The sequence below is a fragment of the Melanostigma gelatinosum genome, assembly GCF_949748355.1.
Source record: "Melanostigma gelatinosum genome assembly, chromosome: 4".
NCBI lineage: Eukaryota > Metazoa > Chordata > Actinopteri > Perciformes > Zoarcidae > Melanostigma > Melanostigma gelatinosum.
The window spans coordinates 25980762-26003822 of record NC_136637.1 but is presented as its reverse complement, the minus strand read 5'-3'; the positions used below and the strand labels follow the sequence as shown (position 1 = coordinate 26003822).

General features: G+C 44.2%; 1 protein-coding gene across 2 annotated transcripts; it reads right to left on the bottom strand.

Annotated features, from left to right (window-relative positions):
- Window positions 1-11181: 11181 nt before the first annotated feature.
- Window positions 11182-19486, bottom strand: LOC306776704 (dual specificity mitogen-activated protein kinase kinase 2). 2 transcript variants are annotated; one of them, XM_079267497.1, is made up of 11 exons: window positions 18831-19486; window positions 18382-18592; window positions 17375-17521; window positions 17189-17266; window positions 16740-16791; window positions 14550-14674; window positions 13732-13951; window positions 13567-13631; window positions 13393-13454; window positions 13049-13094; window positions 11182-12959 (listed from the first exon to the last, which is right to left on the bottom strand). In XM_079267497.1, the coding sequence occupies exons 1-11, from the start codon at window positions 18917-18919 to the stop codon at window positions 12849-12851; spliced, it is 1206 nt and encodes a 401-aa protein (XP_079123623.1). In that variant the 5' UTR covers window positions 18920-19486; the 3' UTR covers window positions 11182-12848. The 2 variants fall into 2 exon arrangements, with proteins under 2 accessions (XP_079123623.1, XP_079123624.1); XM_079267498.1 differs by having other exon boundaries at window positions 13738-13951.
- Between the last annotated feature and the right edge of the window lie 3575 nt (window positions 19487-23061).

Genomic DNA, 23061 nt, shown 5'->3' with positions numbered 1-23061 from the left:
ATTTAACCATTTTGTGCCGAGCTGAAATTTAACTTCACAGTATTGACTTTTTACTTGCCACATATGTTGAACCCTGAGAGAATCAATCTTCTCTGTAAAGCGTAGCTCACATAATATAGCGGCACAAACAGACAATTCAAACATTTCTCTGGACTCAAGAGCCTTGAGCGTGCGTCCGAGGTGACGGGAGACATGCGACACAGCAACGCTACAGTGCTGCACATCACAACTGCTTGGAGCTGATTTTAAAGCAAAATCGACTGGCACAACAGGTGTATTTATTTACCACATCAAGTGTGACAATGTGTAATAATGAGAGTTTCTGGTGGCTCACAACAATTGTGAATGCATCATTTGGCCGGGCATGTCGCCTGTTAAAACACTGAGTGGATGAATGACTAAGTGAGGATGTTTATGTGCTATATTCGTCGAGGCAGGTGGCTGTTTCCTTGTACACACCTATATTTACGTGTGTATTTTTGTGTGTGTGTGTGTGTGTGTGCATCCAGTCGTGCAAGAAACCAAATAAGAGGACGTGAAGGACGGATAGGCATAGGGCAGCGGGGATCAGAGTGCATGCTGGGAGCTGGACTGTGCAGCTTGTTCACTCTGTGTCAGTCAAGAGTTGGGGAGGGGAGGGAGGGAGGTGGAGGGAAAAGGTGGGGGGGGGGCTGCTGCCAAAGCAGACCCTGTGGAAAAACTCCACAAGAGGAGGAAGAGGACACGCAACAAGCTGCGAGGGAACAGTATTAAAAAGGGAGGTTGTCAATCCGGTCTGAGCTGGTTACCCCACCCTGTACTGTGTGCCAAGTTTCAGGAAAGGCCGTCCCCTCGCTCACGTGTCGGGGGGGAGATTAAAACGATCGACTGAAGCCTGCGCAGTGGGAGGGGGGTTTCATCAGAACAAGCCATCCTCGATGGCGCCATTAACACACTCGCACACGCACAGTACTCGTACAGCAAATATACCGTAACGTCAGGGAGACATCAATAACGCGCAAAATGCACATAAGCACACACATAAGCACACACATAAGCACACACATGTAGGACATCCAACCGCTCCAACCCTCCCCCCTTCTCCATCTGCCGGGGAGCCACAGCAGGGGGTGAGGCCGGGGGGGTTTGGAGGGTGCATTGAGTGCGTTGCTCTCGACAAGAGCGAGGCTTTCACATGACATTCCTTCAGATCAGCCCTCCTGGTATGTTTGTACACTACACGCCACTACCAAACCTGCCTAACCTGGCCGCCTCTCTATGTTACCTGTGTTCACCTCTCCTTTTCTCCCATCTGATACTTGTCAAGAGAAACGCCTATCTCCACACCTTGGGATCTGGCAAACATGTCGGCTCTGCCCACAGGTCTCTAGAGAGGCGGGAAGGAGAGGAGAGCGGGCGTTTGTTCAAACTCATCATGATCCTCCAAATGGGTGACTGTTTCTATTTTTTATGATAAAGTTTGTTCATTCAAATAACACAGGTAATTAATGGTAAAATGTTTCACGGCTCCACTGTCTCTCGCTCCGTACTGTACGTCCACGTTAACTCAATTAAGTTATGATGGGCAGCTGACCACAAAGCCTCTGCAAACACTGCCAACATCTCATGAAAAGCTCTGATGAAAACGGACCGTCAGACATGGCAAATTGTATGATCCAAGCCCTCATTTAAATATGCTGAGGTGAGGGAGACAAAGAGAGATGGCCCAGGAGGGAGAGCGAGGAAGAGGGAGAGCAGAGTGGGGGGGAGATGGAAGAAATAGCAAGACAAAAGGGCAACCGCATTGGCTACTGGTCACGTCCTTCACAGGTGGAAATAGATCGCCGTGAGCCCATCCAGACCCAACCTGCTCTTCTCGTATACACAGACACACAGCACCTGCACTAGACCCGGCTTTGCTGCAAGCTTGTGTACCGAGTTATCCCCCGTACATATAGCTGACCCTGGGTCACGGCTTTGTCGGGTAAGACGTTTAGCTGAGAGGAGATAAAACACAGTAACACACACACACACACACACACACACACATACATACAAGCAAACACACAAGCAAGCAAACACACGCGCATAAACGAGGCACGGAGGGACTACTCTGTCCCCGAATGACCCCCGTCAAAAGAGCACTAAGAGAGAGAGAGAGAGGAAACACAGTGCAACAAACCTGATCCCGACACCTCCTCATGGCTTAAAAACATTCCTTATCACTAATTCATGTCTGTGGGTGACGAGGACCGCAACCCAGCACAACGCGGTGCAACAGCTTTCAGAGTCCCTGGCCGCTCCACTTCCAGGGAAGGTTCCTTCTCTCAATGCCCACTGGAAGAGCACCCAGGCCTGCTTTGCAAGTCAAACAACTGCTTTAACACAGGACCAACCCCTCTCCGCCCTCTCCGCCCTCTCCACCTCCACCTCATCCGTGACGTCCCTGCACCCCCCCCCCCCCCTCCCATATATATCTACACACAGCAATATCGAAGTCACACTTAAGGAACAAAACAACCCACACCGGTCTGCCGTAAACCAGTTTAATGTTACTTCAGATGACGGTGCTGTGTGTGTGTGTGTGTGTGTGTGTGTGTGTGTTGTTACCATCCATGCCAACACAGTCACACCCAATTGTTCTTGTCATTCACTGACAAACACTTAGCATCAGGCTGTGGCAGCAGTTAGTAAAAGTGTTTTATAATGCCTGAAATGTATCATCTAAGGACTGCAGAATTTCCACTCTGGGAGTATCTCTGTCTTTGGCTGACTCATACCAATCATTCCTAAATACAAAAGAAACAAACTGTTAACCCTGTGTAACCTCAGATGCTTCTTCGATAGAAACAAAAATACCTAACTGACACTTTTTAGTTTATTGAAGGCTAGAAAAGCAAAAAGTAGATAATTAGTATCGGACTGTCAACAAAAGTCAGGTATTTAAATGGTTACTACAACTTTTGATTCAACCCTACTGAACTGAAAAGCAAATATCCTCTCTTTGGCTTCGTTTTATTAAACATTAAACTCATAACTAGTGAGAAACCCAACTTTAAACGGGCGCAATCAGAGCAAACATACCTGAATCATTGATCCCTTAAACGTTGATGGAGCACAGCGCATGTGTGTTCTAAAATACAGTGCATTTATTCATTTTATATCACCAGGTGAATTGTTATTAGCTTGTTGCTTTTACAAGAGAACAATTCTATCAGGATACTCCCAGTTTTACTCAACTTAACGCATGCAAGCGTTTGAATTAAGTGCTACAGAAATACAGAGGCAAAGTCTGGACTGAAAACAAGTGAAGAATCTGGACAATAAACAAGAAGTTGAAGAATTTGGTTGGCCCTTTGCTCTCCATGTCCTGACCCTTTCTTTATCATTTCACTGACTATCTCAACTGGTGCTTAAGGCAACAAAACCTGCCGACCCCACCCTGCTGCGAGGGAATCACCTACTCGGGTCAAGAGGGGTTCAAGGTTGGACCAAGATAATGGAGGATAATCGGAATGGGGAGGGGGTGGCAGTTCCTTGCCAAGTGACTCGCTGGTGTCGGTGGTGGAAGGAAACCTGATTGGTCATATTGGAAGAGAAGCAGGAAGAGGGCAAGTGACTGATAAAAGCTGAAGTTGCATGGGCTGGTCTCGGCCTGGCAGCTTTTACTAAAAAAAAAAAAACGAACCAGGAAGTGGAGGCAAAAACGCAGACACAATGCCAGTGAAAAGGTAGTGGGCGAGGCAGGGCGTTACAACTCACAAGCTCAATCCTAACTCCTTAGCGTTCAGTATAGACGCCAAGGAATCCGGCTCAGATGTCAATGATAAACTCTCCTTCTGTTACCTGGTGTAACCTGCTTCCATAAGAGGCAAGGTCACCACCCACAAGTTGAGCAAAGTTGAATGCGAGGAAGCTAGCCGGGGGGGTTTTATGATGTTGTAAAAAGGTCTATGTGTGCGCTGCCAGATAGCAAAGGAAGTAGAAAAATTAAACCTGCAGCTGCTGCTAGTAACTCGTGGAAACTCTCACAGTGTTCCAACCGTGTCAGGATTTTGTTTTCTTGCTTGTTTGTCTCAGTCGGACCAACTGTACAGCCACAGGCTAGCAAATAAAAAACACATCGTTATTTCATCCAGTGCAAAAGCTGTGACTTACTACTTTCACCAAACTTCAGTTTTGACACAATAACAGAAATATGGTGATTAAACTCTCCGGTCATTTTTGAGTCTGTGATTTGTGGTGTTGGATTGCATTATACTGTAATACTGTACTCCTCCATATGTAAATATCAGAAACGCAATATGGTCATGTAAAGTAGCTCAATGCCACTCCGCTGAAATATACAGCATCAAAGAATTACAATAGAGTTGAGACAACATAAAAACAACTAAAAGAGTAATCTCAGCAAAAAAGTGATCATTTTGATTCAGATAGTATTTCATGTAAGACTGTTGTATGGTATTGTGGATTTTAATCTCGTCACTCCATATGGAGAAACACAACAATGTCAGTGTTTGTTAAGTAAATATTATATCAATAAAAGCCATAAACTTGAACACTGTTTTAGTTTCATGCCAGGTCAACTACTGTCTTTTCATTGTGAAGTCTCGAGTCCTATGACATGTCTTGGGACAGTAGCCTTTCACAAGCTGCAGTGTAACAAAACCACATCCACGGTCTGAGTTCCTTTTAGCTCGAGTAACACGCTCTGACGCTGCCATGCTGCCAACCAGGAAGCGTAACAGAATCTAACACATGGCTTCAGAAGCGGCGCTTACAACCCGACACAGCGTCAACTCCGCTCAGGCGGGCCGGCCGGTCGGTCGGTCCGCAGGCCCATCGTGCCCCGCGCCGCTCTGTGCATGCGCAGCAGAGGACTTCCTGGGAGTCTTCGACAGGCGTGTAACAGAACCCGCTCTGTTATCAGATGACCAGCTCTCTCTATCTCCCCCCTCTCCCTGTCTGACCCTCTCTCTCTCGCTCTCATCTCATTGTTGCTCCATCTCTGTCTCAGACTGTGCACAGTAACCCACCACAGCACCTACTTCCCCTTTCCACTGCTGAGAAGGCAAAGCTTTGCAGACCCACCCACCCACCCTCCCCTTTGTCTCGGCGTCTTTCAATGCAACCCACCCGTCTTCTCTGCCGCTTCATCCTCAACCAGTTCTCTAAATCAACATGCAGACAGATTGTCAGATTGGTCACAGTTGGCCAGTTCTGGTACATCTCTACTACTAGTGTTCAACATAATTATGACAATTCAGTTACGCCTTAAACTAATTCTCTTTTTTTTTTTTACAGTATATTGAAAATCTAAAAATCCCCAATTAACATATCCCCAAAAGACACCATCCCCAACCCCAAAAGTGTCAAAATCCAAGTGGAGCTCTACCCACAATCTGAAAAACATACCAGCCTCTTCCTCTCACACTCTAATTTGATCAGGTTGTGTTAGCCTCTCCATAATAAATGTCCCAGAAGAGAACAGAAGAAGCCCCTTTACTCCCCCTAGACTTCAGCACAACAACAGAAAAACAACAGAGACGGGTCTGTCTATCTGCCTTGCCAGGCTGGAAGCTGTGGTGCACTGAGCAGCTGACCAGGGGAACCAAACATTAGGGGGAAGTGAAGCTGCATTCACCAAGGAAGAGGCAGATGAAGGGACTCAAAATGTTTCAACTTTTACAAATGAAAATGTAAAGATAGAACAGCAGCACAGAAATGATGTTTGGTTTAAAAGTACAAAACAACTTAAGTTTTGATTCCACCATATAGGCCCCAAAGCATCATTTAACCATATAAACAAAACTTTGAACAAACGTAATGAGCGTTGCATGTTTTGTATACAGTCAGCATTTCACTCTAAAATAAAAGCCTCAAACTGCCACGGCGACATCACGCAACCTGTCCTCTCCGTCTGCCTGAACCTGCTAGTTTCAGGCCATAGTGGTGGAGGCACAAACATACAGGAATATCAAACTGTATTCAGCCTCACCGCCAAATTGATGGGTGGTGTCTTGGACCTGCCCACAGCCACTGAAGTCCCCTGCAATTCCCCCGGAGTCTATTGTTGGCAACACAGACGCACACACGCATACACACACTCACACAAACGCATATGGCGTCCTAGGTTAACCTCTTGCTGGAATTTACTGAAGCTAACGAAACTAATCTTCTATAGTGGCAGCTAGAAAGTGGCCTCGAGGGGTAGAATGAGGGCTAATGCAACACTACTGCAACTAATGTTGTCTGTGACATTGAACCTTTTTCTTCTACCGCCTTCTGAGAAGCATTCCTAACACTTCCCCAGCATTTGGGCGTCTTCATGTGTCGTGCTCTTATTGTACCCTCTCTTTCAAAAAAAACAAAAACGGGTTGAACAAGTATGCGAAAGCCAAAAAATATGCATCTGGTTATTGAGCAAGGTAGTCAGGGTTCCTGTGAGGAGGTTTCTCAAATAAACTGTTACTCACCGCCTCACCTGTACTCTGTCAGCTGTCAACGCGATCGCTCTGCCACAGTCTAGCAAACACTTGATGCAGTGGTTTAAGTGGAATTACTTTAACACCCCCTGAAAGAAGCAGCAGCACAGGCTGTGCAACAGTCTTCATCTTGTCCCTCTACTAAGAATAGCAGCAGTGCCGTTTAATCACAGCAGTAGACAAAAGCATTCAAAGAATATGATTGTGCCTTAAGATGGAGACAACACTGATGCACAACACAAAGTTAGCCTGATGTGGAGGAAAAACTTTGCGACACAACCTCTTCCTCTGAGCAGCGTTGTGTGCAGCACCTTACACTCTGACCTATTTGCCATTCCCTCCTTTATCTGCAAGTGGGTCAAGAACTCTGAACTCTATCAAGCCCCATCTCTCACACACACACACACACAACACGCTTTGGTATTTATTTCCTCCGCTTGCCTCTCTTGTCCTCTCAGTCACAGTGTGTGTGTGTGTGTGTGTGTGTGTGTCTTTGGAGTGCTTACCAAATAGGCAGAAAATGTTTCCTGGGCCCTACTTGCCTCCCCTGCCTGCCGGCCAGCTCTGCTGCCTCCGTCTCTGGGCAGGGCTCACGCTTTACCAGACAGGAAACTTGCGAGTGGCCGTAGTCATACAGGCAAGCCCTTGCCTGATCCCACACAAACAGACACCTCACTCCCCCACCCCCCAAAGCACCACCACCAGCGCCGCCCCCCCTCCGGTTTTAGCCCACAACTCGGCTCCGCATCCCCTGCTCTCATTGGTTTGACAGCTGCTCACTCACCACACCTCCTTGTCGGGATAGGCTGGCAGTTGTTCCCTTTCCTGGATGGCAAAGGGCAAGGCACTCTGGGATATGGAGTTCTGAAAATCATCCGACCTGCTCTGCAGCCCCTCGCTGTGGACTACGAGTCCCAGCGCTCTCTGCCCTCCACCACCCCCACTATCTCCAAGCCTGCTCTAACGTAAGCACTCAGGGCAGAATTATACACTACAGTATGTTGCTAGCAGACTGCCAGGTATTAAAGTACAGACCAGACATCAAACAGGGCCGAGCTTCGTATGAAAAAAAAAAGAAAGACATTTCAGCCTCGACTGTCAGAGCAGCAACATCAGCGGTGGATTCTTTCATTGGCTCACACTCCAGTGACATTTCCGACACACTTAGAAACTCCTGACCTAAATTATGACTTATTCCTATTCCAAACAGTCTGGTGCCACCACAACATGCCCTGCGCACACAACTTGCCCGGCACTGAGCATTTCAATCGCCACTGTCTCGCAAAAGTTGTCGCTATTGCTGATACCTTGTCCAATATAATTATTTTTGGTTCCTCCTTCCCCTCGTTCAGTACCCCCCACCCCCTCTCGAGAGCCCTCCCCCCCTCCTCCTTTAAGTGTTTCCACCTGCCTGAAAAGTTAATGCCTTGAACACATCCTATAAACTTTATCTCAAGACCCCACAGAGGTAAAGAGCAGTACAGAGGAAGTACTTTAGGAGGATTTCAAAAAAAAGAAGAAAAAAAAGAGGAACCTTGAGTAGGGACTACTGCTGCGACCCACCTCTCCTCTCCGGCCAACCCCCCCACCCTGCTCTCCTTTCTGCCCCCCTCCCTCATTCCTCCTTCTCTCCTCTCCTCCTCTGCCCTGCTCCCATCTGGTCGTCAGGCCCAGGGCAGACAGCAGGGGGGGGGATGGCAGGGTGCCTTTAGCTCACCTGCGATGGCCGTGGTGAAGCTTGTTGTGGGTTAGCTCAGCCCTCTCCTCTCCTCCTCTCCCTCTCACTGTTGTGCAGCTTAAAGCCCCGTATGCGCTAACCAAGCAGCAGCAGATCAACTCAATTCCCTTCCTGGTTTCTGGAGGGCAAAGAGGTCCCTCCCTTCTCTCTCTCTCTCTCTCTCTCTCTCTCTCTCTCTCTCTCTCTTAAAGAAACAGCATTCCCCCGCCTTCTCCTCTCCCTCTTGCCAATGTGAAACAAAAGTGAAGTGTAAATTTATTTTGCGCTCAAAAGTGGACAGTAGTCAAAAGTCATAAACTCATTTAGAGATGACACAAATCATTAACCTATGCCTTTCCACTCTGTTGTTTCACCGTACATGTCTGCCAATTTCTCCTATCTGTGGACACTCAGATCTTTGGTTTAAGGGTAAATGAACTGTAACTCTTGTCAATTCTCACCCACCTCGTGTCTCACTGCTCCTTTCCTTTTCTATGCGAGTCGAGTCGCACCCACCCTTTCTATTGCCTGAGGTCATGGTGTCCCACCCCAATAGCAAGCCATGGCACATTCCAGCACATACAGTAGGGGCTGCCAGCAACCCCCTTGATACACTTTCTGGCTTGGCCCACTCTCTGTACACAATACCTGCCAAGCTCCAACAGGTGAGGCGTCAGAGTAGACATTACTCAGTCGACAAATGTCTTATCCACAGTGGGAAATGGCAAGATCCCATGTGTGAATTTAAAAGCGACTGCACTTGATGTTGCGCCACTTCCAAACCGCCCACCCGCACGCCCCCTCAGTGAGTGCGAGCCAGCCATTGTACCGCGGAGTGGGATGGAGCACAAGATGTATTCGATGATTCTTTTTGCACCATCTGAAAGCACCGTTAAGTCACGTATTTCATGCACAAACGATTGAAATCAATACTTGACACAACGTTGCATGCACCAGTCTCACGGGAGCCGTGTCCCACAGTGCAGCAGGGCTTGACACCGGCTTGGCACTGCACAGACAACCATGAAGAGGAATCAAAGGGCTATTTGGCAGGGCGAGGTAGTGACACACCCTCTGCCTTAGAGGGCACTGTTAAGCACCGTCTCTGCTTTTAAGCACAGGGAAATGGCAGCTTTCTAAAGTTCAGAAAACACACATGAGTTGCAGGTGGACGTATGGTGCACATCAACTTGCTGTAATTTGCCAGGCTAAGTGAAGAGGAATGCAGGTGGATAAGTTGCAGCCTGAGTGAAATGAAAACCGCAGGATACACTGTCACATAAATACATCATATTTAACACAACTTGCCTTCTTATTCAGTTTTGGCCTCAGTCAGAATGAGTTGAGGCCTCTTTACACATCCATGGAGCCCATGGCTGCGATGCTCTGTCGTCTCTTCAGTATAATATAAACTGGTCCTCTCCAAGTCCAGACACCCGACATCACATCTGTGGAGCCCCAAAAAAACAAAGGAGGCAGTTAGCAGGAATCCCTGGATTCAGGTCTTCATTTGACCCACTAACAAAGTCTGAAACAGTCAAAGTAACATGTACTGACGTCATTAGGAAATGGCTGGTGCTCGCTGCATAAGCAACGTTAACTTTAGGTTGTAATTTCGACATTAAAGTTCAGTTACGTTTTGTAGTTCACGGTAACTTTAACATGCTTTCCTCGTATAAGCTAGCAAGCTAGCATTACCCATTTAACGTTAGCTGCTCGATGCTGAACTGAGATGGAGCTCGAGTCAAAAAATATGATTATATATTTTATGAATATGTATTAAAATGAACACGTACCAAGTTAGAGTGGTAATCCATTTCTCAAACTGTCGCTAGCTACTTTGTTTGTTTACTGAAGTTTAGTTTTCTTGATGTTAAACGCTCAGACACCTGTCAGCCAATCAGAAACGAGTACAGCCTTCTTACAAAGAGTCGATGGGTAAAACATTTCAGAGAAATATCAAAGTCCTCCAGGTGAATGAATGAATGAATGAATGAATGAAAACATATGAGGATTATGAGACAATGGGCCCCTGGGCACGGACATGCAAAAGAACCCCAAAAGTTATTTAGCCTCTTTTTGTTTTTGTTTTGTGTTTCTCTGTTGTTGCTGCTGCTGCTGTTGTTGTTGTTGTCGGGCATCTCTCTGTGGTAATTGTGTGTGTTGTTGTTTTGTGTGACTTTGTAATTGTTTTGTTGTTATTTTCTTGATAATGGAAGTTTTGCCCCTTTTTGTGGTCGTTATGTGTCTCTGTGTAGTCACTCGTTGAAATTGCTTTGTGTATCTTTGTAGTTTTGTGTCACTGTAATTGTGTTTATGTCGTTATTTTCTTGTCTGTGGATGTTTTCTCGTCATTTTGAGTCACTTTGAAGTTGCTCTGTTTCTTTTTTCAGTGGTTGTTTTGTCCCTTTTCATAGTTGTTTGTGCATCTCTTTGTAGGTGCTTTGGTCTGCCTTCTAGTATTTTTGTATCTTCCTGGTTGACATGTCGTTGAGTGTAAGTGAAGGCCCTGACAGTAATTCAATTCAATAATCCATCCACATTAGAGTCGGAATATTTAAATGTCCAGAAAAAGACAATAGATATACAACCAAGTCCCCATCAAAAAATAGATTTTGTATCAATGTTATTTCTCGACATGCTGTTAAAACCTATAATAAATAATAAAGTTGTAATTGGGAAATGTTTTTTTATATTATTGCATTGCCCCAAATTAACCCAATCTAAATTATGATTAAGAACATAACCTGTGTTCTCCATGTTATCTAGGGTCCTGGCTACCATATGACCATATAAACTAAATAAAGTAAATCATTACAGAACAATTCACAAGTGGCAGCTACTCTAAAATTGCTAAAACCTGTAAAACATTTACGTACGTGTTGCTTCATTGTTGTCTGTATGGTTAAAACGATTTCTGGTAAGTCTGTTAGCGACATAGATGTATAGTAACGACATAGCGAACAGCAATGGCTGCCAGAAATAAATAACACCTCACAGTACATTGACAAATAAGTTCTATTTTAATCTTTTTATACATTATAACCATATCCAACACATTTTTATATTATAATAAAATGACTTCTCCCTTGTCATTTACATAAATCAAAAATTTGTATATTAAGACTGCAAAATAGTACTCCTGTAATTTTTGTATATAGCTTTGTACACATACAAGTGACAACGCATTCATTTTGCTCTGAACAAATGCACATGGGGGGGGGGGGGGGGGGGGAATAAAGGGCAGCCATAAGCAGAGCGAATACAAGAGCTATAGCAAGTAACACCACCATGTGACCAACACTGACCTGGGTTAAAATGTTCAGTCGAACCCTTTGTCCTAGACTCGTCTGACGTCTCATTCAACGTTGGGTAGTATTTCTTCCTTTTTTTTACCACAATTAATTGGGTTGAATTACAGAAATTGTTTCAACCCAAGTCTCTTCCAACAGCACCTCTCGGCTGGTTGTGTCCCAAGAGAACGCTTGGAGCGCCACACATAGCAGTACAGTGAAACCGTAACCAAATACACTTCAGGGGAAAGTACAGACCAACAACAAAGAAAGAAAACACTTAAATTAGTCAATGTGATTGGAATATCATATCGACATTGCAGAGATTCAGGCTTTTGATTAAAAAAAAAAAACACCAGCAAATCATCCCCATCATGATCTTGGGAAATAAAATACACGTACAGTATTATAAAGATAATAAACCATGCTCTATCGTCCCATGAATACATTTCGATCGTTTTCCTTCTCAATGTCAATAATGGAGATTCTGGCAGTCATCAGGCCTGCACAGCATCCGCCTCCTCCCATGTGAGAGACACGGTGTGGGATGCACATTGAAATGTATGTTGAGGAAACGATGTCAACTCAGTGGCGCTCAGTGAATGAAGAAAAAACTAAATCAAAACATTCTACGTACACGATATACTGTTCATGAATTTGCATACGAAATCAAAGTTCTCAGGCGCTGAAAAACTTTTAGTCACGAGGACCTTCTTTGGTTTGTGACATTGTTCACAAAGTGATCTTCAGAGTGATCGCTCACTTACCAGATAGTGAAAAGGACTCCTTACACGCCCATTTGTCCGGCACACTCTCCACTAACAAATCTTATTACATTGGAGGTAATTGCAAGGCCTCTGCTGAGAACATGTATGCATGAGTAAGTTTGACCACTTTAGAACTTGCAAGTAGGCGATATGTTTCGATTTCTCCGTTTGGAAATCTCTACGGCAGGTCATTTATTAAAATACAAGTCCCACAAGCCATCAACTGTTGCCATACAAAAGATTAATACAGAATATTTGTATATTCGACAATCAACAATACGAAAGAAGTTTGTCAATCAATCCAAATTCAGCTGACGCACCGGCAGCCTTTCAGTGCTTTACATCCTCTGTAGCGGGGTGGAAACGTGAGCTGCGGCTACTCTTGACACTGGCATGGTGAAGCTGTGGTCTTACTGTACAACGACTCAAAGGGCTCTGCTACTGCTGAAGAAATAAATGGGGGAAGGGACAAAACCGTACCCAAGAGCAAGATGGAAAAAAAAAAGAAAAGAAAAAAAAAGTGCCCGTGTGTGATGGCTTGTGTACGTGCAGTATATTTATGTGTATGCAAGCAAGACCCAGGTGTGTGAGGGCAGTTGGGGCCGGTTCACTCAGTGCCGCGGGTGGGAGTACTGGGCTGGTTGAGGCCCATGGTTTTGCACAACCAGCCGGCAAAGTCCACTCCCTCCACTTCTGATCGTTTGATGAACGTGTGACTCTGAGGAAAAAAACAAAAAAGGAAACAGTTGTTTGTACCGCAAGCATCATCAACTAAAGAGAACTGAAAATGAAGCTCAGGGTACCCACCGTCAACATCTTCAGATCGGCCCTCTCAGCCGGGTTTTTGATCAAACTGCGAACACAAATCACACCAAAAAAAAAAAGTTACCGACATGAGACTGTAGAATTGCTTCTGTCACTGAAGGATTAAGTTAGATTTAATTTTCCCAAACAACCACCTCGTACGTAACACAACTGCATTTCAGTCAACACTGCTGTCTTCGTGTCACATGGCATTAGAACCAAGTGTAGGAATTTAAGCTCTCTACATGATCTACTTCTCCCGATTCACTTCTGCGTAAAAGCAGATAAGAACAGTGTGCTTTTCTTTCCTTTTAGCTCGCTCGAAAAATGTGGTTGCAGAAGCTCACCATTTAGTCACGAAGTCCTGGAAGTCATTGGTGAAGACCCCAAGTGGCAGTTTAGGGGGCGGCTGAGGAGGAACAAAGAATTAAAAAAAAGGTAAAAATAAATTCATGCAAACAAACATTTTGTGCAGAAATAAAAAAAAGTGTGTGTTTATGCAAATCAGCTCTTTCTCATACCTCATTCACAATGTAGTCCAACAGTTCAAAGATGGCCATGGCAGGTCTACTGTCCATCCCATGCCCTGTGAAAAAGTTGCATAACATTAGAATTATTCACGTAGCAAACTAATTTAAAATCATATGAAGAAAGTTTTTAATTCAATTATGTTTGGCAGTCTTTACCCTTACCGCTCACGGGTCGGCCCGGTGGTCTGGGCCTCTGCATGTTGGTGTGAGGCTCTCCCTCGGCCCCGTCCATAATGGCCCGTCCGAAGATGGACTCCAGCTCTTTGGGTTCTGGTGGGGGGATGGGGTAGCGGCCAATCGCCAGCTCCACCAGGGACAGACCCATGCTCCACACGTCAGACTGAACGGAGTAGTGAGTGCCCTGCAGTCTCTCCGGCTGTTGAGAAACACACGATCTACGTCAGAAGGAGCGGGTAGAGCCAAGACACCAGGCAGGGAAGAGAGGGTTGGGCAGAGGGTTGGGTGGGGAAGGCACAGGAAGCGGTGGAGAGGATAATGGGAGGGGGGTGTTATGGCAAGGAGAGTATGGGTGTGGTGAGGGCAAGAGGACAGAGGATGGGAGGGTTTGGCAGGAAGTGAAGGGTATCTTTGGACTGTTTTACTTAGAAGGGTGAGCAAGGACAGGTGTGTGTGTATGCGTTGGGAATTATGATGAAAGAGCAAGCGCCTCTACACCACTGGTGCTTTGTGGGCGAGGGATTGGGCCAGACGAGCGGCTTTCGGCACTGCACCCACCAGGTGTCTAAGAGTGAGGGGAAAGAAGGACGAGAAAGAGAGAGCACAGTTGCCTCGCTCTTTGCCAAAGAACCCTTCCCTGAGCACAGCCCTCGGCAGGGGAGTGAGGGAGGGCCAGAGGAAGGGAAGGCAGAGGGCGGGGCCAGTGAACGAGAGCAATGTGAGAAAAAGGAGAAGGAAAGTGGGGATAGGGCCAGAGGAAAAAGGGGTGGGGGCGCAGGCGTGCAGAGCTGACTCACCGACATGTAGGAGCGTGTTCCAACAAAGGAGTTGGCCATGGAATCTATGAGCTGCCCGCTCACACCAAAGTCGCACAGCTTGATCTCCCCGCGAGAGTTGACCAGGATGTTGGAGGGCTTGACATCTACGTGGCAGAGGGGCCGTGGGCAAACAAACAAAATGTAAAACACGTTTTTAATGAGGACTTATTGATCATTTGAGCTAGACATTGTTTGGTAAACAGTAGGATGAGAGGGCAGTGCTTATAATAGGAAATCATGACTAAACAGATAGCCAACAAGAACACTGCTACACTGGTATGTGACTATACATACACATGGGCTGAGGTATGTAAATATTATGATGGTAGGGGCATGAAGCATGTGCATATATGACTAAGTCTATGATGATAGATGTATCTTTGTTCACCATCTCAGACACTAACATGTGCAAAAACTATGTATATAATAACAGCCGCTTTCTGATAGATATATATATTTTGTACCAAAGATATTTTTTTTACGACTTTAGCAACAAAATATTTAGACAAGAGCTAGTCTGCCATGAGGCCTGTAGGTGGTACGCACGCAGCACGCCCCCCCCAGCTTCTTCTGTGGTGCCGTGTTAATAGAGCGAGGGAGAAAATAGCTACAATCAAGCTGAGCCCCCGTTACAAACAAGCCCGTTCCTTCACATTCCCCGCTCATCGCTGAAAAACATCCTGCAAAATAATGGGGTAAGACTGAGCCCTGCAATCTGTCCTCTGTGGTGTGACCCCCCCCTCCCTCCCCTCAACCAAGGACATGCGATGAGTGACTGAGAAAGAGGTGGCATGAAAGAGCGGGAGAACGATGGAGGGAGACACGGAGGGAGGGGTCAACAGGGCGCGGCTGCTGTATAATCACATCTGAGAGGCTGTAATTACCGCCTGAGCTCACAGACGACGGTCCTGGAGTACCACCGGCCCTCCAGCACAGCCTCACTGTGAGGCACTGTGCAGGTCTGAGCGCCGCCTTCACCGGTGCATTTCACAACTGCACACCCGCGGTTCCTCACCGGTGTGCTGTGGGAAAACTTGTCTGCCTTTAGACTGAGCTATGGTGTGGCTTGTGATTTTGTTTGAATGCAAAGAGAATTGTTTTTACTGAGCCTTTTATTCCCCGTCATGCTACAAACGTCTAAGATGAGGAACTTGTGATACTCTTCAACAATAGCGTGCCTTGTTGTGAGCGTGTTAAAACCCTTAAAATGTTGATGAAGTGCAAAAAGGAGGAAAAAGGATGGAGACAATTAATACAAATTTGAAACCAATAGTACGAGGACGACTGGAGACGGTCTAATTAACGAGGCGCATTTTAAAGGTTTCACTGACTAAACAAGTTCGAAGACATTTGGAAAAAGAAATGACAGCAAAATGCTTTTAGTTCGTGTGCTTGAGTCACTTTCAGAGCAGCAAGGATAAGGTCAGTGGAAAATTAAGGGATAAACCTGCATTTTTCTTAAATGGGATGTGTAGACGGGAACATTTGCAGTCTCGGCTGGGTGCCTCACAAGCATGAGCAAAAACTTAGCTGCCACTAATACTGAAAGGATGGGACTCATATTAACCACAACAAAAGTCCATGAAAAAACATCTACGTTTTATTATTTCTAAATGAGAAATCTGGAAACAAGGCAGAGTTGTTCTCAGGCCTTACTTGCACGCACCGCATTTCTATCTTCCAACTTTGAGAATGACTGAATTACAATAATTATAATCTCACACCTAATAGTCTCCCTCGTCCAAACACTACACAATAGTGAAACTGTAGTGAACAACTATAATTGAGTAATTAATCACTATGCCATTAAATATAATTAGGAGCGAATCCATCAGTTTTAGTAATCTTGCTTGTGAGATATCTGAAGTCAAAGGCTCCTCAGGTTGAAAATTATTTTGTAGTTTCAGCATTAGTCATTCTGGAAGCAACAGACCGGAGTTAAGCTGATAAATAACCGACAAAGTGATTGTGTAATAAACATTAAATATAATGCTTGAAATAAACTCCACACCTCCCCTGATCATCATCACCACCCAGAAATTGTGGAATCACTTATCATATTTTACGAACTACACACTCTGTATCTCTTGTGCTGCAGTGATTTTGGAAATGTTGCAGAAGGGGTTTGGAGAGCAAATGTAATTCAGTGCGACTCGAGAACACCCTCACCTCTGTGCATGATCTGGTGCTTCTCCCGCAGGTAGGCTAGTCCCCTCAAAACCTGTAAACAAGAGGAAAACATTCAACTCAACGCACAAATAAGGGCCACATCACATCAAAACAATAAACTTTCCCTATGTAGATATACATGAATACAAATAAAAAAACAATCCTGTTATTACACTTAGTTTGGACTTGCAACAGTTTAAGTCGAGTAAAATACAGCGGTGACTCATGCATGACAGTACAACACGCAGCCAGTTAAGCAACACCACAAGAGAAACACACCCACAACGAGCAGCGCTGTTAAAAAAACATGCACAGTAACGAGCTTTAAGAATGTTCACGTCACTGCCAAATTCAAACTGCCAACGATTTTAAGGTGACAAACGTGTCATAAAAAAAAAAACAGAAACTATATATTTTTTCAAATGTATCAGAATTAGTGAACTACATACAGCTATGCTAACTTTCCCCAGGATTTCTTCTGGGATTCTTCTGGCTTCCTTCAGGACCTGGTCCAAGGATCCGCCATCCTGTAAAGACATTTTGCACGATTTAAATGTGACACACTACTTTAAAAATCAATAATAAACCACATCATTCCGTGTCCAATGGTAGACTGACAACAGTCTGTCTCTCACCATGTGCTCCATGCAGATGCTGATCTCCCCATCGCTGTAAAAGGCCCCGTAAAAGCCCACAATGTAGGGAGAGTTGCATTCATGCAGCACCTGCAGCTCTCTGATAATCTGGTTTCTGATGGCAGGCTTGATTTCAAGGTGGATCAACTGAGGAGGGAAAGGATGAGACCATCAACCGCTGTTCTGACAAACACAAGTGCAACAGCTGCCGTTTCATCAGTCGCTAACTTCCTATATACATTATATTTAAACATTTCAGACGTGGTGGTTAGCATAACAACAACACTTTCCTATTCATCTGTGTGCAGCAAACTAAACACAAATTATTTTGGAACTCATTTAAACTAGGCGAGTCTAGGTACACACAGAACGTCTTAGAATGCCACAATATAGCAAAGACAAGTCCCCATCTTTCCAAATCGTATTTTTCATAATTTACAGAACTTTTTAGGGAACTGCCATGTCAGCACATACTTAAAGGCTTGACAGCCTACAAGCGGAGTGTCTGTCTGGAGTCCCGTTAGCTTTCTGTCTCCTAAACTGAACACCAACTTAGAGGGGAAATAAACAGATACAACAGAAAAATATGAAAATACTATGATAACGATCCCCTGGTGAAAAAACTTGTGACCAGGATGTGCACTGAGAGACATTTCAGAGAGTGGAGAAAAAAAAATGCTGACAGAAAACTATGTGATCAAAGAGCTGATTACAAGCTGCACTTTCTTTCTGACTTCTGAATCTGAAGTCAGAAAGAACTTAATATTGGCCAATATATAGGATTATTTAAGAGGACATATTTATATCTTGGTCAAGTATAGGTGATGAGAAATAAGTAAGTAATAAGAAAGTGAGCGTGGCGCCATTGTTTGGGTGCCAGCACCAGGAATCTGGTGCGAAGATAATAATCTACACCTCTGGAATGTGTTTCGATTCACTTCAGACGCAACTGTCCCATTTCACCTGCAACAAAACAAACAAACAAATGAACAGGTGTTAATGTTCACCTTCCGGGCCATGACCAGACCCGAGGGTTTGTGGCGGACCTTGTTGACCACTCCTCCATTTCCAGCACCCAACTCGCATATGGGTTCAAAATCCTCATCCTTCAGCTCCCCGACCTGAGCCTTCTGGGTCAGAAAGGCCTCCAGTCGTTTCCTCTGCTGCTCGTCCAGGTCCAACTCACCCAGTTTCTTTTGTAAGGCCTCGAGGTTGGCTCTGTGGAGGAGGAGGAGACCGTTCGTTCAGCAGGTTTCCAACAGTCATGGGGGAGAAGTGATAAGACAGGGACATTAAATTATGTTTATCCTAAATCTCTCTTTAACACAATCACAATACATTTTAACTCACTCAGATGCAGCATCAATGGTGTTAATGATGTGTTAACGTTACACATGTGGTATATAATGGTAACTTACACACACACACAGAGCATGCATAAATCCCTTTAACTCACTCAGATGCAGCATCGATGGTGTTCGAGGTGGCCTGTCCCTCCCCGATGGGCGTTATGTTCAGGGGAACGGGTCTTCTTTTAGGAGCCATTTCAATAAATCACCCGAAGAGGACTTTTCTCCAATAACGTGGAAGCAAGCTGAGGAGCTGCTATTCTAAACCTTTTTTTTTTTACTTGTTCGAAACTCTTGTGAGGAAAAAAAAAAGCAACAGGATCAGCTTCTTGGTGGCTAGTAACTTAAGTTAGCTAGCTAACGTTAGCAAAGTTAGTATACTTTCTGTAGCATGTCAGTCAGCTATTTTTGGGTAAATCGTATCATGCCGAGGCGATATTTAAAACTCAGGTAGGTTTCTATAGCTTTTGGAGTGAACACATTTATATTTGTCCTTCTTCTTCTGTTATCTACCTCCTGCTACTAGCTACTCGCCAACTAGCTGCTACTAGCTAGCACCAGCTCCAGGAGAAGAAGAAAAAAACGGTGCCCTGAGTCTCTCAGTCAGAACGTGCAAGCCTCCTCGTTTCTCAGCGGTTGTTACCGGCAGGGGACACCGGTGAGACCGACTCGGGTGTCTTTTTTTTCTTTCTTCCGCAGGCTCGGCAGCGTCCGAGCAACAGATTCCTCCGTATTTCAGCTCGGTGGGGCTTTGGTGCTGTGGTGGTGCCTCAATACAGGAAGCAGCAGCTGCAGCATCAGACCTGTGTGTGACACCCACAGGGAGAGCCCTTCAAATAGAAGTAGCGCGAGACGAGACTGAGGCCGTGTCTGACAAGTTGAGACGATAAATGCAGAAACATCTCATTGGAGATGAGTTTGTGATGATAACACCTCCGGGATGCAGTTTTTTAATGAGATAAAGGTTCAGTTTTAACCATTTGTTATCCACACCGCTGCTTTCTTATGCGTTTTAATGGCAGTTAGTAAACAAGCTGTGACGCACATCACTGCCACCTAGCGGTAAGAGGAGGGAACTGAAGATTCAAATACATTATTATTATCAGTTTGAACTTTTCAAAGTAAAACATGTATTTATTTATTTAATGATTTAAAGCTTCCTCACTCAGAACATTTTTTAATTTTTAGATAATTTTGTCTGTGTTAATGCTACGGCATACATTTTAGCAAAGTTTATTTTTATTTATTTTTTAATCAAACTTTAACTCTTAATATGTCTATAATAAACCATAGAATAAGACCACTATTTTCGAATCTCATAAACTGCATAAAAACATGCAATGCATAATATCAGGCTTTCAATCTAGATCCTTGGTTTAAACAATGTCACTTTTACGTTGGTAAAATAAATGCTATTATCCTTGTTTTCACTGACTAGAGGCATCTCTGCTTTATGCATTTGATGCAATGCATCAAAATCCATGTTGCTAGTCATTGGCAAACCCTTCTTGCATTCAGTATACACAACATAATTGCATTTTGTGGGGGGTTTGTTCCCCATAAAGAGAACAGTAGAATTATGTAAACGAACGGATCCAATTCCGTAAAATGAAAATATTTTATGACACAAACAATTCTACAGCAGCCAGAGATGAAGCATTATGGGAGTTAAGCTGCTGCAGTTTCAGGCCATTGTAACACTTTGCTTTATGTCTAGAGGCTAGATTAAAAGTGTTAATTTCTCAGTAACTGGGAAATGGTTAATATATTTTAACAAGTTATGTGAATGAATACTGAGGACTAACAGTCATCATACAGGTGATCCAGACTGAGATGACAGCACAGCTAACTTAGCATTTAATGCTGCCTTATAAAAAATATATATTTACTTTCATTCCATATAAGAAGTAAAACTAGACGTTTTTATTTTTATTTCACTGCACTTGACATAACAGTAATTATGGAGCAGCCAAATTAAACTACTTAAATGTAATAAAGAACCCAAAGAAGACTTCTAGCAACTCAATTTCACAAAATACTGAAATTAATTATCAGACTAGTTTGCTTTGAGGTTGATCCAAATCATTTTTGAAACACCTGCAGACATCAAAGCTGAAAATAAGATGCAATGAATTCATCTCAGGATCCCGTCATTAAGAGCGGCTGTCTGGCTGAATACATACAGACTACTTTCAAAATAAAACAATGGCAGACATGTATTGTTTTTTAAGAACTGATTTTAATTAATTCCACACGTCAATAACAGCTGTTAGAATACGATCATTTGAAATTTTACAGGCATCAAATGTGTCCCCAGGTCTAAGCATTTGGTACAGGCCATAACAACGTCCTCCCAGTCCTCTGTGGCATCAGGTGCTGCTGCCCTCAACAGCATTCTTATTGTCTGTTTGCCTGTAGAAACAACTGGAGGCGATTCAAGGCTTAATAAAATATTATCTTAATTTTATTGTCATTTAATATGAACATATAAAAAAAAAAAAACACAACAAAAAAACATTTACATCATGGATTGTAAGCCTCTGCCCTCATGCTACCTTATGCATTATTATAAGAAGAGGAGATGCCACTAGAAGAAGAACAGACCCTCCGTGCGCTCTCTCTCTCTCTCTCTCTCTCGCTCGCCCTCCCTCCCTCCCTTTCTTTCTCTCTCGCTCCCAAACAACCTGTGAACGTATCTGGCTCAGTTCCACAGAAGCAACCTGCTTCACGTCTCATCTTTAACCATCAGGCAAAGAAAAGTTTCGGGGATCCACTCAAACAATTAACCTTTTACACAGAGACAAGTGAACGATGTAATTTTTTTTATATGTATAGCAGTTACTTACAAATACAAATTGCCTAGTTAAAGAAAGGTATTAGAGTTCTTTACATTATATAGCTTCAGCGCGCCTTCTATAGAATTTCCTTTTCAGGGACAGACTGATGAATTACTGGCAAAAGTGCTATCAACCAAATTGTTTGTGGCTTATCAAACATTCATCAACAGTTTATTGATTCTGTAAACCGTGTCAAAAGAGAGAAAAATGGAAGACCAGATTTGGCTGGACCTACTTTTCCCATCATCGGCGGATGCACGAGCGACAGCGAGGCCTGGATCGATGTGAAAACGTCATTTCTCTGTGCTCATGAGCGAGGCGAAAGAAAACCAGATGCTGTGCTGATCATACCGTGACAAAGGGATGATCAGATAGGCAAACGTACAATGCGGCGTTCATCCGAGTCACTTCTCTCCTCCCCAACTGATCACGATGGTCAGGGGTCCTTCATTAACACTCACTACACAAGGGCGTTTAGATAAATAAGCCTTAAAGTTGGGATGACGTATCAGATGAAAGTGCAAACATCTTTTCTCATCTTCAAACACTGATGACCTTCCTAAAGCCTGCACATGCAGCCCGAGTATCCTTCTTTGTGGAGCAGCCGTCGCCTACTGACAATACTAGTGCAAGGGCAGAGGAATATTAGGGATTTCTTTTCAGTCTACAGCATGTAGCAATTAAACTCCAATTATTTTCCAGCAAATAGACGTGACCTTATCTACATCGAGAGGCGGCCGAGGGGATTGTTAGTTGAAGCAGCGCCACTTGTTCCAGACAAGACCATTTGTAATCCAATCAATGACTTTAAGCGCGGTGGGGTTGCACTCATTGACGCTCGATTAAGTTTCGTCGTGTCAGGCATGTTGAACCCGAACGCAGCGAAGTACTCTGAAAGGGGCTTTCGACTCAGGTCGGATTCATTCAGAGGAAAAGAAAAGGCAACGTTCATCAACAGCACAGCCATGAGCCCGGAAAACAACTTTAACTGAAAACACTCAAAAACCACAGCAGCAGATCTGTAACCAAAAGCTCCGGTCTGCACAGAACAGCCAAATGTTAAGTCAATTGACTACACACAACTGTTAACAAAATGTGAAGCTATTAAATAAATATGATATTTCCAGATGAGGACATCAAAATGTGGGGAAAGAAAAGAAGGGATGACAGCACTTCTGATTCCTGCTCCATAACTGTCCTTCACCACAGATTGTATTCTGCCTCTCTGCCAATTTCTCAGACTTGAAAACCATCAAAGAAATAAAACCCCTTCTCTCAGACTGGGGTCTGATCTGCTGACCAGTTCAGCTCACCTAAAAACAACAGGCTCCAATCTCCACCACTCAACAACAAAAAAAGGCATCAAAATCTCATGTTCCTGTGAGTGAATCCTTAAAACAGATTTACTTTGGCACAGCCGCCACACAGTCGTTTTGATGCGTTTCGTTAATATGCAATGCTGATATATCACTCCTAACAAATCCTTTTAACTGCAAATTAT